General features: G+C 39.2%; 1 protein-coding gene and 1 pseudogene across 1 annotated transcript; one reads left to right on the forward strand and one right to left on the reverse strand.

Annotated features, from left to right (window-relative positions):
- Nucleotides 1–2,216: 2,216 nt before the first annotated feature.
- LOC135225093 (tigger transposable element-derived protein 1-like) lies at nt 2,217–3,562 on the forward strand. The gene is made up of 2 exons (XM_064264352.1): nt 2,217–2,602; nt 3,103–3,562. Exons 1-2 carry the CDS (start codon nt 2,217–2,219, stop codon nt 3,560–3,562), a joined length of 846 nt encoding a protein of 281 aa, XP_064120422.1.
- Nucleotides 3,563–9,608: 6,046 nt separating this feature from the next.
- LOC135225094 (uncharacterized) overlaps nt 9,609–19,590 on the reverse strand; it is a 76,610-nt pseudogene continuing 66,628 nt past the window's right edge.

The following is a 19,590-nucleotide window of genomic DNA, read 5'->3' on the forward strand; positions in this document are numbered from 1 at the left end:
CCTGCGACCCCCCCCTTAAGGCCACTACATAACATCCATCAAACCAAATCCAAAGTGATGGTACTGCTGTATACATCGTTGTACTACCACCATTATAATATACTCTATAAAATAATGAAGCTTACCTTAAACTGTTGGTTGATAAAGATGTGCTGCTGCTTTGAGGAAAATGTGAAGCCGTTGCAAGGTTCCCTGACATGCAACTTAAAGTAGGAAGTGGCCAGGTACCCAACGACCACATTGCACTGCAAACAATCGGTAGGAAATCGAAGGTCTGCAAAAATCAAAATTAATGCCAGAAGGGCAGCCACTGCCTCTGCCATAGGTACAGGAAGACAAAATGCCGGTTTTTGCTTCATTATTCGAGTATTCAGTCAAACAAGGATACCAGTGGACACTAGACTGGTAACTTTTTTACTCCGCTGAAATGCTAGTGAAACTTAGTTTTCGACTAAAGTCGTTCGTAATTGGTTATGAAACCCATGACGTAATAACGATGTCACACCTCTCAGCCAATAATGAGTAACTGGAACTGCTTTTGTTTGCTTAAGAAAGTAAGTTAGAGGGCTCATTAAAAGTAAACATTACCGTAGAGGAAACACCTCTCTCGACTTAGGAAAAATTCGAGGTAAAAACTTAATATTTTTTTTTTCTCTGTAAGTATGCATTAGCGACAATAATGTATTGAGAAGAAGTGTTTTGTTATCACGTGCTTTACTCGGGAAAAATATCAATATAATAGATTTCCCATAATGGTTGAAACTGTAATAATACCAAATTTACTTTCATTTTTAAAGCCTACGCTAAGATTCAAGTGTATTGATGTAAGTATTGAGCCTAGGTAATATTTTATTAATTTTTTACTCAGAGTTTAAGCTTAATTTGGTTACACCAATTAAGCCTTACTTTGTCTCTGCTGAAGCCTAGACTAAGCTTCAGTGCATTTAAGGTAAACCATGAAGTGGCCACTTAGCAGCCACATCTCCCGGAACGCGGCCACCTTCCCCGAAGAAGTACTTTAATTCGGACAAAGAGTTGTGGCCCATCCAAGCAGCTCAATTTGACCTCTATACTCTCTTTAATAAGAGTTTTCTCCTAAATTACGAAATAATGGCACAATTATAGTGCTTTTTTTTGGGTGGTCGCGTTCCGGGCGAGGTGGACGCTATGAAGCCACTCTGTCGTTTACCCTATAGTTTAGATTTTGAGTTTCTAGAATAGTTTGTTTAAAGTTTGTGTTCTTGGGTTTTCAGACTGAATATTTCTAAGGCCTAGGCTAGGTTACATTACTGTTTAGACTGAATGTTTTCAGACCTAGGCTAAGTTACATTTGTTTTGATTTAATATTTCCAAGGCCTAGGCTATGTTAAGTAGCTGTTTAGACTGAACTCTAAGGCCTAGGCTAAGTTACATTTGTTTAGACCTAATATTTCAAAGGCCTAGTTTTAAGTTACATTACTGTTTAGACTGAATATTTCTAAGGCCTAGGCTAAGTTAAAGGACCACTTCTGTACTACATAAAGTATGATTTTTTCAGGTATATGGGCGCACTACAGCACTACATCTCTTTGGAGTAAAGTATTGTGGATTTACGGAGACTTAAAAACAGTGACGTTAATACGCAAACTTCTGCATGGTTTATTGCGTAGGGTGAGGTAGAAAAATTTTTTGCCCAAACCCATATATTAGTAGTATCCTTGCAGGTGTGGAGGTCCCTCCCATACCCTGTCCCATATGTCCTCAAGAACTATGGGAAGGGTCATTAGAGATTTGACTTTTTACTTTGCAGGTGTTAAATTAACTCAGACATTTTCAGAAGTTAACTTGCATTAATTTATCTAGATAATAATAAAAGTACCATAATTGTTTAATGTTAATCATAAGTAAATTTGCCTTTAATTTTTCTTTTTTAAGACTTAAAAGTAACTTTTGTACATGCAACTTCCCCGGCAGATAGTTACCATCCGAGTTGCGACCCGTGCAAGTTACGTCCACCTGTATTTACGACAGTGTCCGACGGGTCTATTTTTTTAAATTTGGCGCCGTTTACTGTTTGGCAGCGCAGTAGCGTAGTGCGCGGCGCGTTATGACAATTACGACAGTGCCGGCAGCACAGCATCCCAGACAGACTCATCCCAACCACCTCACTCACTGTCAAGACATTGTAGCAGTACTATAACATTGTAGCAGGAACATTTTTTCATTACACCTTTGCCATGGCCCCTAAGAGAAAGTCTGACTCATCAGAATGCAATTCTGCCAAGAAAGCTAGGAAGGCACTGTCGTTGGAGACGAAGATGGGCGTAATCAAGAAATATGAAGGTGGGATGAAAGTTAATTGTATAAGCAGAAGTCTCCATCTCTCCCACTCCACGGTCTCCACCATTCTAAAGGACAAGGAAAGGATTAAGGACGCAGTGAAAGGAGCAGCCCCGATCAAGTCAACTATTATCACCAAACAGCGTGAAGGACCGATAGCAGAGATGGAAAAGTTGCTATTTACGCGGCTGGAAGATAATAGACAAAGAAATGTGCAAGTGATGTTGCGAGCAGTGCAAAGCAAGGCAACAAGTTTATTTAAAATGTTAAAAGAGAAAGAGAGGTGAAGAATATGCTTCGTTGGAGTTTATAGCGAGTGCTGGGTGGTTTCGTCGATTCCGAGATCGGTACCAAGTGCACCACTTTCTGATGAAAGGCGAGGCTGCTAGCAGTGATGCGCCTGCTGCTAAGGCATTCATTGAACAATTTGATAAACTAATTGTGAAAGAAGGATATTTGGCTGAACAGATTTTTAATGTGGATGAAACTGCCTTGTTTTGGAAAAAGATGCCGAAAGGCAAGTACATAAGCAAAGAATTCGCGAGTGCACCAGGGCATAAGGCAATCAAAGAGAGATTCATGCTATTGTTCGGTGGAAACATTGCAGGACATAAATTAAAACCTTTTTTGATTGCGCTTTCAGAAAACCCACGCGCACTGAAGAAAGTGAACAAACATACCCTTCCCGATTATTACCGAAGTAACAGAAAGGCCTGGATGTCGCTAGCACTGTTTGAAGATTGGTTTTTAAACTTTTATTCCTGAGGCACGTCAATATTGTAGCGATAAGGGCATTCCGTTTAAGATTTTGTTAGTGCTTGACAATGCGCCTGGCCACCCGACGCACTTGGATGATCTTCATCCTAACGTGCGCGTTGTCTTCCTTCCCCCTAATACCACCCCCCTAATCCAACCCATGGACCAGGGTGCGATTTCTACATTCAAGGCGCACTACTTAAGAATTTCCTTTGACCAAGCCATCGAAGCTGTGGATGAAAACCCTGAGCTGACTTTGCGCGATTATTGGAAATCGTACAAGATTTACCATTGCATCAAGCATGTCGCTAAAGCTTGGGATTTGGTGACAGAAAAATGTATGAATGGTATTTGGAAACACTGCTGCAAACGTTTCCTTGGAGATTTTGTTGGCTTCGATAACGAAGAGGAACTAAGCAACGTCCTAGGAAAAATTGTTAGCTTGGCAAAGCAACTTGAGTTTGGATGTGATGAAGAAGAAATTTAGGAACTGATAAGTGAAGAACCTGAGGAAATAACAAATGAAGAACTGTTAGCAATAGAAAAAGAAAGCAAAACTGAAGAAGAAAGAAGAGAGGCAGAAAAGGAAGTTGTAGAAGAGGAGGAGCCCAAACGAAAGTTTACTGTAAAGGGATTATCGGAAGCCATACAAAAGCTTAATACAATGCTGCATAAATTAAAAGGAATGGATCCGAATGTTGAGCTGTTTGCCCGGATAGAGAGATCTATGCAAGAAGTAATGAGGCCATATAAAGAAATCTACGATGAGAAGAAAAAGCAGAAGATCCAAATGACACTAAGCATGTTTGTCAAACGAACACAAAAGCCCGCCTCATCCAGCATCGAAGCCACCCCATCCCCTACATCAGCCAGCGCTGTAACCACCCCTTCCCCATCCCCTGCCTCGCCTGACTTAACGGCTGATCTTTCTTTCGACCGTGCATATGAAGAAAGTCTCGATGACGTTGAACCAAGCACTAGTGAACATTAATTTTGAGAGTTTTTTTTTGCTTATTTTTTTTACATGCATACATATTTTCTATTTTGTACTACAGTACTGTATTTTCTAACTTTTGAACTGTAACTTTTCTATTTTCGTATTTTGATCTTCATTTGTTTTTTTGTATAATAAAATCAACTGCAGTAATAAATATTTTATTTCTAAAACCATATTATATTAAGATGTATGTACATAGTATATCAACTAAGCAACTGAAAAAAAAGCTAAATACATTGACCTACAGTATAATATTAAAAATATCTCGATGATAAAAGTGAAACTAAAAGGCATAAACCATTATAAATACATAAACAGCTTGTATATATGTACAACAGTAATATTATTCAACAGAAAAAGTATGATAAAATGATAAAAGTGAAACTAAAAGGCATAAAAATGATAAATAAACAGCTTGTATATACATTTGTACAGTAATATTATTCAACAGAAAAGTATGATAAAATTATAAATAAAAGTGAAACTAAAAGGCATAGTTATAAAATAAACAGCTTGATATATACACAGTAATATTATTCCAACAGAAAAAAAAAAAAAAAAAAAAGTTACTTAAAAATGCAAACATTCATATTCATATGTTTCCTCGAGTACAGTATAATCTTCCGCTTTAAACTGAGTACTTATAATCCACGTGTCGGCCATTTTGGCTGGTATTCGACTAACGACCATTCTGACATACATCATGTTGGTCGGAACGGATCTAGGTCGTAACTCGGATGGTAACTGTATATACTTAGCTATAGACTCCGTCGTCCCCGACAGAAATTCAAATTTCGCTGCACACGCTACAGGTGGTCTACCCTCCCTCTGCTGGGTGGCGGGACTAGGAACCATTCCCGTTTTCTACTCAGATTTTCTCTGTTGCCGGTTCCGACAACACCTGTTGTTGGTTCCTCCTGATTTGGATTAAGTTTTTCGCTTGCCGTGGAATTTTTGGCTGTCTTTTGGTGACGTATTGGATCGTTGGCTTGGCATACGCTTTATTAACTTTTTATGTTTCTCTAATGCGTCAGTCGCTAGTACTGTTGTTAAAATATGTTAAATGAATGTGTGACTTTAGACTACCGAAGGGTTCGGTAGATCCTAACACTGTAGACTACAGTAATTTAATTTTTGTTTTTCATAAGAAACTACCGCTCTTTTGTAAAAGTCATTTATACGTACTGTATGCAGTTACTGAATGACAGTCATTATTACAAAACATTCGATATGATGAAAATCCTTATGAGAATCTTCTTTGTTGAAGTTTGTTGTGTAGTTCTATAGATCACTTACTTTTTTGTCTATTAATAATCCCTGTTCTGAATGTGAGATTTTGAATGAGGAAGAGGTTGCTTTCTTCTTTTTTGTGGAAGTTAGAGAAGAACAGAGTTAGGAAAGCTTCGTCTAGTAACTCCAGAGTTCTCATACTAATGAGCTAGTTGAGGCGGCTTTAGAACCTAACCTTAATGCAGTTGTTGCAACCTCTCCTCCTTTTTCAGCCCCTTCTCCCTTCTTCGAACCTGCGGATTCGTCTTCGAGATGAAGCGCCTCAGCAGAGTGGTTGGTTGGTCCCGTGGCTGAATAACCACTGGTTCCATGCAACGTATAAGTACCATTCTAACTATCTCACGAAGTGAGCTTGATTTGTACTTTTCTGGCATGAAACGAGATTCGTAGGATGGAATTGCAGTTGCTTGCAATGGAAGGTAAGAGTGCTGTGGGAAGTTTTTTGTGCAGTGTTCCCAGTGTAGTGGAGGGGGCGTCTGATTGGCTCCGCAACGCTCCCAGGCCTAGACCTCTTCCAAACTCCCAGGCCTGGGGAGGAGGAATGTCGAAAACCATAAGGAGGTTGTGGAGAATCCCCACCTGTGAGGCGTCCCTTCGGCAGGCTCTATTGTCTCGACCCAGACTGCCTTGGATCGCCACAGAAAAGGCATCCTGAGGAAGTGTTTTTCTTCTTCCAAGTCGGCGCAAGCCAGCCGCAAGGCGCCAGCCAGGCGCGTGGCGCTGCCCAGCCACGAGGCTCCAGCCTGATGCGCGGCACCAGCCAGGCTCTCATCTCAGCAGGCATTTTTTGCGATTCGCCTGAGGAGTCGCCTTTTTTGATAGGAAGATTGCCTTCCCCCCAAAGGAGACCAGGAGAAGTCCACTGAGCGGGTCCTTCTGGACCTCCAGGAGAAACTTTCTACGTTGATGGGCGCTCTGGTTAAGGACCTTCCTCGCAAGAAGGACATCACGCTTCCGATCAAGAGCTCTGGGCTCCCCCCTCACAAGAGACGTGCCTCTCAGGACAGGAGCCCTTCACAGAGAAGTTCCAGGAGCCTCTCCCCTGTTAGGCGCTCTTCACCAGTTAGCCGCTCCTCTTCTAACAAGCGGGCGCCTCTTGACAGGCGCTTCTCTTCTAGCAGGTGCTTTTGCGCCTACCAGGCGCTCTTCTCAAGCAGGCGCCTTACTCCTGGTAGGCGCCTTTCTTCGGAGAAACGCCTCTTCTACGTTCAGGACTGCGCTGCCGAGTGGAGACCTTCGGGTTCTACCTGCCTTAAGCCCAGTCATTGGGGAGGGATCCTGCCCCTTCCTCGATTTCTACGGGAATTGAGAGGACCACCAACTGCTGATTGTCTGACGAATTCGGTGGGGGTTTCGCAGAGTGCTTAAGATTCTGTGGAATTTCTAGCACTCGCAGTGTTCAAGTTTTTTACCTTTCTCTTAACACTTAAGGGAAACCTCGGTCCATGATGAGCTAGACGAGAATCTCCGATAATTTTTACCTCGAAATTCGAGAACACCGCCAAATGCTCGAATTCCTGGATTAGGTTCTGTCATGTAAGTGGGTTGGCCCCATTGACAAGATCCTAGAGGTTCTGTCATGTAAGTGGATAAGCCTCCATTGACAAGATCCAAAAGGCTTTGTCATGTAAGTGGGCTAGTCCCCATTGACAAAAATCCTATAAGTTTCTGTCTCGTAAGCGGGTAAGCCCCCATTGACAAGATCCAGAAGAACTCTCAGTCATGGGTCACTACCTCGCTGAGGCTCTTCAGGCAGAGCAGACTCAGACAATGTCCATGAAGTCTTCTGCCCAATAAGATAAGAAGCTTGAAATGTCTTCTTCGGTACTCTGTTCACAAATGAAGCTTTCCTTCGGGAAAGACTTTCCTTCATTCTCGTGACTAGAGAACGAAGGCGGTCGATCTCCAATCTTTACTCTCATTCCTCGTAGGGAAAAGAATGTAGGATGGAGGTAGTTGTACAGAAACCTACAAAAATACTACGTATTTTACCTTCGCGACATGATTCTGTTAAGCAGTTGAACTGTCCGGGGTGTAGGCGCATACTATAGTTAGCTCTATGGATGGCGACCGAGACAACGAGTATCCTAATTGAACTGCTAATCGGGGATCCCTGCAACCTCCACGAGTTCCACCAGTTTCGATTTTAGATACTTATGGTTATTTGTCAAGGCAACACCAACTCGGCTTTGTATTTACCGAAATCCGTTTCGCTTAAATATAATTGCACGAGCGTATTTTTATGCTCGATGGTTCTAGCCGAACGCATTTCCTTCGTGGAATGGATTACATGGCAGCTCAGGATGACGAGTCGGCGAGAGCTAACGGTGTATGAGTCTGCTGTCACTGCGATAACAGCTCGGTACCAGCTGACTCTCCGAGATGCACGGTCGGATGCTTCTCTCTCCCGTGCAATGATTGGCTGCCGAACCGTATCTCTGCCCAACAATCACAGACTTAAGTCTCTGATTAACGGGGATTCGATCATACATGAATGACCATCTACTGCTGTGATGCTTGGTTTCATCGCCTTCGACATTGCGAGAAATTTTCAACAGAGATATCTCTTGGACTCTTTCTTTTTTCTGTTTACCGCACTGTAGCAGAAGTCTGTACAGAAGTCTGTCTACCGCTGGATTGCACTGCAATAATGCGGAATGTTTTTTCTTCAGACATCGGAGTTTGTCTTCAAAATATATCTCTTATTCGTAGGTGTGCAATTGTTCATTGTTCACCCCGAATTAACAGATGTATTGGAAGACATCGCCTATTCCCAGGCCTGACAGCTCTGCTTCCAAATGTTCAACCCATGAGAAGCAGTTCTGCAGGCAGTACTTCCCGGGGTTTTTCATTACTGAAAAACGCCCTGCTTTCATAGCAATTACGACTTCTCACCAGACAGCAATGAAATAGAGGTTAGCGTTTTCAGTCATTGGTAAGCACGGGTTCAGAATCTTGAGAATCTTTCTCTCGATTCGGCTGTGAAGAAGTACGTTGCATTCTTTGTCCTCCTTCGTCTTCTACGGCACATAGTGTTGTTTCTCCTTAGCTGAGATTCAACTACTATGAGAATGTCTTGCCATCAGGAACCTCGGTCTCTAGAAGGCAATTGACTTTCACCTGTTGGGCGCATGCCTTAACAGAATCATCACCTTGCCATCCGGCATCGGTGACAAATAAATATACGATTTTTATGGTCTCTTGGCATAACCCTTCAAAGGCGAAGGTCACGTGACTTGCTCGGATTCTTGGACAACTTACCTCGATACCGAATGCAGTCAGTCGGCAGCTGTCAGAGCGGCCGGGTCAGTTACGAACTACGGTGTAGACTTAGTTCAAGTGTACCAAGAACTTCGCTGCGGACACCTTCCCGAACCTGGAAGGGGTAAAAAGGAGCTGAGTTGGTGGTTTTCCCCACTCAGAATGAACAAGGGCTTGTCTCTTCTAAAAGCCGGAACCGCACCTAGTGTCGTTCTCAGAAGCCTCAGAGTCGGGATGGGGAGCAACACTAGGGGCAAAAGAAGTGTCAGGCACCTGGAAGGGGGACCAGGTGAACTGGCACATCAACAAGAAGTTGAATACAGTCTTCCTGGCCCTGAGGAGTTTCGAACCAGAAGTCAGAGGCTCGGTGGTCCAGGTCAACTCTGACAACACCATGGCTCTGGCATATATAAGGAAACAGGGAGGGACTCATTACGTCTCCCTGTACGAAACAGCAAGAGACCGGTTGCTGTGGGCAGAGGAGAGAGAAATTACACTTCTCACCAGATTTGTTCAGGGAGAGAAGAACGTAAGGGCGGACCTGCTGAGCAGGAGAGATCAAGTCCTCCCCACAGAATGGACTCTCCATCAAGACGTTTGCCAGATGTTGTGGAGCCTTTGGGGGCAGACCACACATAGACCTTTTTTGCCACGAATTAGAACAAGAGACTGGACAACTTTTGCTCCTCCATTTCGGATCCAAGAGCAATAACGGTAGATGCACTCCTTCTAGACTGGACAGGGATAGACGGTTACGCGTTTCCTCCATTCAAGATTTTGGGGGAAGTATTGTGAAAGTTTGTCCCCTCAACAGGAACGAAACTTACTCTGGTCGTTCCCTTTTGGCCCGCTCAGGAATGGTTCACAGAGGTACTGGAATGGACGGTGGACTTCCCCAGATCTCTTCCACTCAGGAGAGATCTGCTCAGACAACCCCACTTTGACAGGTTTTGCTAAAACCTCCCTGCTCTCTGCCTGACTACCTTCAGATTATCGAGAGATTTGTCAGAGCGAGAGGCTTTTCGCGCAAGGCTGCTAGCTCGATCGCCAGAGCCCACAGGTCATCAACCTTGCGAGTCTACCAGTCGAAGTGGGAAGTGTTTCGGAGATGGTGCAGGACGAAGAAATTATGATATCCGCGGTGTTCAGGAACAGGGACCTGAATATCGCAGAGGATAAGATCTGCAGGATCTTATCAGATCTTTTGAGACGACTAAGAATTAGTACTCTAGACCGCCTAGTTGGAGCTTAGATGTGGTTCTCAAGTTCCTAGTATCGGACAAGTTCCAACCCCCTCAACAGGCGTCCTTCAGGGACCTGACCAGAAAGTCTCTGTTTCTTTTAGCACTGGCGACTGCTAGAAGAGTTAGCAAGCTTCAGGCTCTGGATGCTAGAGTAGGGTTTAAAGGAGAGTCGGCAATCTGCTCTTTTAAACCTTGGTTATTAGCGAAGAACGAGAATCCCTCCTAACCCTGGCCTTGAAGTTTTGAGGTCAAAGGGCTCTCACCCTTAGTGGGAAGAGAGAGAGAGAGATCCCTGTGCCCTGTCAGGACCCTTAAATTCTACCTGGAAAGAAGAAAAAAGAAGATTAAGGGCAACCTAAAGAGTCTCTGGTGTTCTGTCAGAGATCCAAGAAGACCCATTTCTAAGAACGCTCTGGTGTTCTTTATGATGAACAGTTTAAACTCCTTAGAGTTAAAGCACATGAAGTAAGGGCCATTGCGACATCTCTGGCGTTTCAGAAGAATGTCGCTGAACAATATTGTAGCCTCTACATACTGGAGATGCAACTCAGTGTTTGTTTCTCTCTACTTGAGAGATATGAGAGTGACTTACAATAAGTGCTTATCGTTGGGGCCCTACGTATCTGCAGTTTCAGTGCTGGGACTGGGAGATGAGACTAATCCTTGTTAGTTTAGTTTAATTTTATTTTTAATTTGGTGTTGTTTTTATATTTGTTTGAAAGAGGGTTAAGTGGTAACTCCTTTCAATTGTTAGCTCTAACACGGGTTAGAGTTGGTCAGGTGGTCGGGATTGGTTTTGTGCTCCTTGATAGTGCCAGAGGCAAAAGTTTTGTCATGTAAGTGGGTTAGCCCCCATGGACAAAGATCCTAACAAGGTTCTGTCATGTAAGTGGGTAAGCCCCCATTGACAAGATCCAGAAGAGCTCTCAGTCATAGGTCACTACCTTGCTGAAGCTCTTGAGGCAAAGCAGACTCATAGACAGTATCCATGAAGTCTTCTGCCCAATCAGGTAGGAACCAAGGTCTTTGACCTACAACATGTGTTGTTTCCTGTTTCTATTTTTATTATTTAGCTGTCTCTTACCCACCACCAAGGGTGCCAATCAGCTAAGTATATATCTGCCAGGGGAAGCTGCATGTACAAAAATGATATTGTTATGATACAATAAAGTTTTGTACATACTTACCCGGCAGATATATATGATTAATGGCCCGCCCAGCCTCCCCTCAGGAGACAGGTGGAAGAGAAAATCTGAGTAGAAAACGGGAATGGTTCCTAGTCCCGCCACCCAGCGGCGGGAGGGTAGATCACCTGACCTACCTGTAGCGTGTGCCGCGAAATTTGAATTTCTGTCGGGGACGACGGAGTCTATAGCTAAGTATATATCTGCCGGGTAAGTATGTACAAAACTTTATTGTATCATAACAATATCATGTTAATGCTTATTAGATAAAGAATATTTTAGTCTATGGTTTAAAAATAAATAAATGCCTAAGAATATTTATATATATATATATATATATATATATATATATATATATATATATATATATATATATATATATATATGTATGTATGTATGTATGTATGTATGTATGTATGTATGTATGTATGTAGTGTATGTATGTATGTATGTATGTATGTATGTATGTATGGTATGTATGTATGTAATGTATACATACATATGTATGTATGTATGTATGTAGTTTGAAGAAATTATTATTAAGTGCAAATATAATGATAGTTTATGGTTTTGAGATTTTTCAATATTCTGAAGTGCTAATTATGATGTCACTTTTTTGGTATTTTTTCTACTTTAATTGGGGATTTGAAGTTTTATTAATTAATTTTTATTACTTTTCACCTTTTAATTTGGTTTATTTGACTTTTTTATTTATTTATTTATTTTCACTTCTTTGAATTTTACTTTTTTTATGCTTTTCAGTGAATTTGAGTTCTTCCTTTCAGTGGTTTAACTTCTGCTTTTCTGTGGAATTGACAAGATTTTTATTTTTTTTATTTTTTGTCGATTAAATACTTGTCAATAAAACTTTTATTTTCCAATTTTTTTTTTTTTTTTTTTGTAAAAAAAAGTTCCATATAGTAATTATTTTTCAAGAATAATTTTTCTTGAGTTGTAATCTTTGTATTTCCAAACTTTTTATTTAATTTTGCATCAGATTAAATTAATGTATGCAAACTTCAAAATCTAAAGTACCTTTTCTTTGCATAGCATTTAAAAAAAGTAATTTAACTGTATTACAAGTAATATAATAAAGTTCAACTTTAGTGTTTTCATACTTCATTTTAATTCGTACTTCATTTTAAAAAAGTAATATAACTGTATTATAATAATAATAACTAATAATAATAATAATAATAACTAATAATAATAATCAATAATAATAAATAATAAGAATAATAAATAATAATAACTAATAATAAGTATTCCTTGTTTTTGTTTTTTTCGGTTCAAGACCATATACAATGAACATACAAAATACACAGTAACATACACAATCTAGATATATGAGTCAACATGACAGGAAAAAATTAGTAATCGGCACTTATCCACAAAATAGCTGAGGTAGCATAAAAGATAGTAATCATAATACTGGTAATAGTAATAATAATGGTGAGAAAAAAAAATGCATTGAGAGTTATAACAGTTAGTGCACAAATTATATAGCTTAAATTTCACTAGAGACCTTAGGTGGTTACAGTAGTCTGGTCCAGAGGGCTAAATACATAAATTGAATGTATATATAATATATTATATATACTATATATATTTATATATATAGATATATATATATATATATATATATATATATATATAACTTTAACTTGATAGTAATCACAGAAATAATGAAAAAATAAAATATCAGCAATAAATATAATAATGACAAAATCTGCAGATGACATCTTGCTAATACAGAGATTAAGTCCTTTAGGGGACAAAGGCCTCATTTTCCCATCTTTCCCACTATTTAGATCTTCTTCTTGCTTCACTCCTTAGGATGCTTTGTATGAGCGAGTTGCCGCTGTTTCTCACTCGGGTTACCAGGCTGGACATTGTTCGCCTTACAATGATTTTTAAATTGTCCAGGTGGTTTTCTAAGAACATCTGTGTGGCGGAGTGGTAGCGTGGAGTGTTTGTGATGCATCTCAGAATGTCATTGTGCACAACAGTGATACGTCTCATGGTCTCTCGGGTATAGTTCGTCCAGAGGGAACACCCATAGATACTGTAACAGTACGAGCGGAAGAGCAGCAGGTAATATAATAAAGTTCAACTTTAGTTTTTTCATACTTCATTTTAACTCATACATCATTTTAAACTAACTTTGAAACTTGAAACGGAAGCTTTAAGACTAATATAGTATTTAGTTTAAAGCATAGAATGTGACTGTTAAGACCCATGCAAACTATACGTACATTGTAAAGAGCTATTTTTATTGTATTAAGTGTAATAAAATCCTGTAATATTCCTTTGTCTTGATTCTTTTAAGTAACTTTTACTAGATTTGCCTAGCAGGCCTCAAAAGTCCCCTTCAATTTTTACCCAGTATTTAGCATTTGTAATAAAATTTCTTGGCTTTGAGCTTTTTTTAGTTCTGTTCAGAGGCTTTTAAAGAGTAAAAGTAAAATTGAAGTATATATCTGAACCTAAATTCATTGGAGTTTGTAAAATTTAAAAAGTTTAATTTTATTAATCTTCATTTCAACGAGTTAAGACTACAGAATGTTAGATTTAATATAATTGTACTTCAATTGCCAATACTTTTTTTACAGCTTTCTTTTATTTGCAGGTTAGGCTTAGTGGGAAGTCCTTTATAAGACCAGGGAAGCGGAATACTTTGGTTATTCAATCAAGAATAATGGCTTTAAGCCCACAATCGCTTTATAATTTAGGTGAGAATGGAGCTCGGATATTGATAAGCTTTAGTTATGCCACAGTGTGCTTTATATTATGCTACATATTTCACATTATGCTTTAATTTGTTTTATTGCCTCTAGTCTTGTGCCCACCAAGTTTTGCCTTTAGTTTATGCCATGCCAAAAAATTGATTTAATTAGTAATTTAAAACACTAGTTTTAAAGCTATGCATTCTATAATCCTATGCAAATATATAATAAAGAGTCTTCTTGCATTCTAATAGGTCTCCATAAATATCCAAATTGATAAATTTTGAAAGGTGTTTTCTACCATCCTGTTTTATGTAGTTTAATAAATCTTATGGCTTTACAAAACTGATTTGTGTAGAAAAAAAAAATGTTTGTACATAAAACTTTTGGCTTTACAAAACTTACTGTTATAGAAGTTTTAGGTACCAGTGACTTTGTAATGAATAGTTGTGGTGCCTCCATTGAGTAAATGAACCCAATTTAGTTAGATATAGCATATTGTTATTTTTTCCTCTGAATAATATTTAGCAACTTAGTGGTGTCAACTAACCATTTTCATGGCTATCGGCAAAGAAATTAAGGTGGAAGGACCTGCAGTTGGGATGTTATGCTCTTGTGGTTTGACATATAAATTATGAATAAAATCAATCTCTCATAGGAGGCTCTTTCAAGTGGTATCTTAGAGGCGAGATAAAGTATTTTAAAGAATCTTTAAACAGTTTTATTCATTTAAACAATTTTTACTGAATCCTTTCCTATAGAAGTTGTGCAGTAAACAAGGCTAATAAAGTACTAGCCATATCTAATTTGTGGCCTGACAAAAATCCAGACAAATTGATTGCTGGTCATGGAATATAGGAAAGTTAACTGATGGTCAATTATGAATTTGTTGCTGGTCAAATATGAATTTATGGTAAAATATTGATTGGTTGGTCAAAAAGTATTTGAAGTTTGTATCAATGGAAATCTGAAAAATGAAATTGAGGATATGTTTAGATATGAATTATTCAGCTTCGTTTTCATGATTCTTGGAAATTTGTTTGAATGGAATACACATTCTTTCTTGGTATTGGTAAATATGAAATCCATGAGCTGTCTAATTTTTAGAAATGGTGTATTAACAAGAGGGGGTACTGTAATACAAAAAAATAGGTGAGTTTTAATATCTTATATTAACACGAGGGTGTACTACTCTGGTTTATTTTGCTTTTCACGAATCTTAATTCAATCGAAATGAATTTGAACTTCAAATTTCTTTACTCATGCTGCTGTTTAGTACGTATAAAAATTCTCCATTTAGTTCTCTAGCTAGAAGTTTAAATCAGTAAACATTATTTGCCAGCATGTGGAATAAGTAGCATTGATGGTAAATTTATAGTACAAAGATTGATTCTCAAACTATTAATAGTAAAACTTTAGGTTGATCAAATAAGCCTTGAATGTGACACGGCTAAGTATAAGAATTTTTATTCGAACTAGAGCCAACTTAGGGTCCTGTTAATAATAGTTCAAGGTTTACCACTGGCAATTTTCTTGTTAAATTACCAATCATATAGTTAGTAAAGAGAGACTTTGGACGATTATTTTAAGTATATGAGCAAAAAGTTCCAGTAGATTCATAAATTTACATTATACCAATCAGATTTATTGGCATATAAAGTATGCAGTAGTTACTACATAAGAAGCTATATTTGAAATGCTACATGAGAATGGTGAGGCTACTTTCATGAATCAATAGAAATTTAGACCCAAGTTTCTAAGTTCAAATCAATATTACACATTCAGAAAATTAGGAAATGAAAATAAGTGTTCCACAAGGAAGTATTGACCCGCGTAGCACATTCCTACTGGCAGTACTGGTTTCAGAAATGGGTTTAATATATGAATATTGCCATATTTTAAGAGGTATTAAGTATTTTCATAAAACACCAGTCCCTACACGGCCCTCTGTAGTAGGTATCTAATTTGCTGAAGCGTAAAGCTAGGCAGACGCTCTTAATTATCCAAGTATAAAACTCGACCAAAATGAACAAAACATAAAGAATATCAACTAGTTTCCAAAAGAGTATCTCTTAAAACCTAATTTCTGAAGATCTTGAATTTTTAATATCTAAGAATAGACTCCCATCTGTCACAAGGGCATTTCATTAAAAACTGTAATATCACAGATTCTGAGTAAACATTCATCTTCAGCTATTACCATTTCAAAGCGTCCTCCCTCAAACTTATTAATATACGCTGACATATGCTCTGTACCAGCAGCAGCAGGTTGTACAAATGAAAAGCAAACGGTTATATTGCTCGACATATACAGCCTCGGATAAAATTGGGCAGGTGTTTTGCATCTTGTTCAAGGGTGTACTTCAGTGCATTCGACCTGGTTTTAATCACTTTTATGCACTTTGTGTGCTCGGATCAGATTTTGAGAGAGAAACACAAGTGCTTTTGCACTATTGTTCAAGTGTGTACTTTTGTACATTTAAACACTTTTTAATAACTTAATATGCGCTTAGCATGTTGAAACTGAGAGAGAGAGAGAGAGAGAGTAGGCTGGCTACAAAATTTTTACATTTTAATCTCGCCTGGAGAGAGAGATATATACATAACCTTAACAGGTATTTTGACTCTTATAAGCTAGTTTATCATAGCTTTTGATAATTTAAATATACTTTTTTCAACTAACCTAAAATCAATTTATGATTCTTATTAATTATTATTATTATTATTATTATTATTATTATTATTATTATTATTATTATTATTATTATTATTTTTATTATTATTATTATTATTTTTTTTTTTTTTTTTTTTTTTTTTTGCTCTATCACAGTCCTCCAATTCGACTGGGTGGTATTTATAGTGTGGGGTTCCGGCGGGTTGCATCCTGCCTCCTTAGGAGTCATCACTTTTCTTACTATGTGTGCCGTTTCTAGGATCACACTCTTCTGCATGAGTCCTGGAGCTACTTCAGCCTCTAGTTTTTCTAGATTCCTTTTCAGGGATCTTGGGATCGTGCCTAGTGTCTCCTATGATTATGGGTACGATTTCCACTGGCATATCCCATATCCTTCTTATTTCTATTTTCAGATCTTGATACTTGTCCATTTTTTCCCTCTCTTTCTCTTCAACTCTGGTGTCCATGGTATTGCGACATCAATGAGTGATACTTTCTTCTTGACTTTGTCAATCAACGTCACGTCTGGTCTGTTTGCACGTATCACCCTATCCGTTCTGATACCATAGTCTCAGAGGATCTTTGCGTGATCGTTTTGCTATCACTCTCAGGTTGGTGCTCGTACACTTATTACTGCAAGGTAGCTGATGTTTCTTGCACCAGGCTCCAGTGGAGGGCTTTTGCCACTGAATCATGCCTCTTTTGTACTGGTTCTGTGCAAGTGCCAGGCATTCGCTTGCTATGTGGTTTATGGTTTCATTTTTTGTATTGCACTTCCTACATATGGGAGAGATGTTATTTCTGTCTATCGTTCTTTGAAAAAAAACATATATGGTTCTTAGGCCTGATCTTGTGCCGCTGTTATCATTCCTTCAGTTTCCTTCTTTAGCTCTCCCCTCTGTAGCCATTGCCATGTGTCATCGCCGGCTAGTTCTTTAGTCTGTCTCATGTATTGTGCGTGCATTGGTTTGTTGTGCCAGTCCTCTGTTCAGTCTGTCATTCTCCTGTCTCTGTATATTTCTGGGTCTTCGTCTACTTTTATTAGTCCTTCTTCCCATGCACTCTTTAGCCACTCGTCTTCACTGGTTTTCAGATATTGCCCCAGTGCTCTGTTCTCAATGTTGACGCGTCCTCTATACTTAGTAGTCCTAACCCTCCTTCCTTTCGTGTCATGTATAGTCTGTCCGTATTTGCTCTTGGGTGTAGTGCTTTGTGTATTGTCATATGTTTCCTGATTTTCTGATCTATGCTGCGGAGTTCTGCCTTCGTCCATTCCACTATTCCTGCGCTGTATCTGATCACTGGCACTGCCCATGTGTTTATGGCTTTTATCATATTTCCGGCGTTGAGTTTTGACTTGAATATCGCCTTGAGTCTCTGCATGTATTCTTTCCTGATCGTGTCCTTCATCTCTTGGTGTTTTATATCCCCTCCTTCCATTATTCCCAGGTATTTGTATCCTGTCTCATCTATGTGTTTGATGTTGCTCCCATCTGGTAGCTTTATCCCTTCAGTTCTCGTTACTTTGCCTTTTTGTATGTTGACTAAGGCGCATTTTTTCTATTCCAAACTCCATCCTGATGTCCCCAGATACAATCCTTACAGTCTGGATTAGGGATTCTATTTTCTTGATGCTCTTACCCATACAGCTTGATGTCGTCCATGAACATCAGATGGTTGATTCTGTTGCCTCTTTTCTTGAGTTGGTACCCGGCATCCATCTTCTGTAGTACTTTTGTTATGGGAATCATGGCTACTATGAAGAGTAGTGGGGACAGTGAGTCTCCCTGGAAGATCCCTCTCCTGATATTAACCTCTGCTAGTCTTATTCCAGAGCTTGTAAGTATTGTATTCCAGTTGCGCATTGTATTTTTTTGAGGAAGCTGATGGTGTTTTCTCTGCCCATTATATTTTCAGGCATTCTATTAGCCATGTGTGTGGTATCATGTCGAAGGCTTTCTTATAGTCCTATCCATGCCATGCTTAGGTTGTTTTTTCCTTCTCCTACTGTTCTTCATTATCATTTGTCTATCAGGAGCTGGTCCTTTGTGCCCCTACACTTCCTTCTGCAGCCTTTCTGTTGGTTGGGGATGGTGTTTGTCTCCTCTAGGTAGTTGTATAGCCTTTCACTGATGATACCTGTTAGTAACTTCCACATTATTGGTAGGCAGGTGATAGGCCTGTAGTTACTGGCTATATTTCCCTTACTCTTGTCTTTTTGTACTAAGGATGTTTCTTCTGTGGTCATCCATTTGGGTGCTTGGTGATTTGTGATACAATGCTGGAGCTGTTTCTGCTATTCGTGGGTGTAGAGCCTTGAAGTTTTTGAGCCAGTATCCATGGACTTCATCGGGACCTGGGGCTTTCCAGTTTGGCATTTTCTTTAGTTGGTGTCTGACTGTGTCTGTCGTGATCTCTGTGAATCTTTGTTTTATTCTCCCTGTTTCTTCTTTCTTGACTTCCTGGAGCCATGTTGCATGTTTGTTGTGTGAAACCGGATTGCTCCATATGTTTTCCCAGAGTCTCTTACTTGGTTCGATTTCAGGAATTTCTGGGTGGTTGTCTTCCCCTCTTAGTTGGCTGTATAGTCTTTTCTGGTTGGTTCCGATAGTTTGTTTTGTTGGTATCCCTTATTCCTGTTCATGTACCGTTGGATCTTATGTGCTTTGGCCTTAAGCCTCTGATTTACATATTCTATTGTGTTGTTTAGTCCCCTCTCTTGTACTTTGTTTTTCTCGTTGAGTTCCTCCCTGGTTTGATTGCTTCTTAGTCTTTTTTCTGCCATCTCTTTAAGTTTACTCAAGTCAGATCTCTTCACCATGATTTGCTTTTCCAGGCGCCTTTTCCAAGGAGGTTGCTGTTTTATTTGTTGGGTTGGTTGTGCTGGTGGTGTTGGTGTTCGTATCCCCATCAGTTCTGCTACTAATCTTGCTCCTGCATATGCCAAGTTATTTGTTTCTGTGATACTGTGGTTGTGTATTATGCCCATTATTTCATTGTCCTCACTTGTTTTCTGCCTTAAATTTCTTGGTGTTGGGGTGGGGCTTTTCATGGAGGGGATCTTTGTTCTCTCTGTAATCGGCTCCATCCATTGTCTAATCTTTTCTACCTATTCCGTCCTCTCTGTTACTTCGTCGGT

The sequence above is a fragment of the Macrobrachium nipponense genome, chromosome 12 (genome assembly GCF_015104395.2).
Source record: "Macrobrachium nipponense isolate FS-2020 chromosome 12, ASM1510439v2, whole genome shotgun sequence".
NCBI classification, from domain to species: Eukaryota; Metazoa; Arthropoda; class Malacostraca; order Decapoda; family Palaemonidae; genus Macrobrachium; species Macrobrachium nipponense.

Coding starts and splice junctions, on each gene's coding strand:
- LOC135225093 (XM_064264352.1), top strand. CDS start 2,217: ATGGCCCCTAAGAGAAAGTCTGACTCATCAGAATGCAATTCTGCCAAG. Junction 2,603..3,102: donor ATGTTAAAAGAGAAAGAGAG/GTGAAGAATATG, acceptor TCAATATTGTAG/CGATAAGGGCATTCCGTTTA.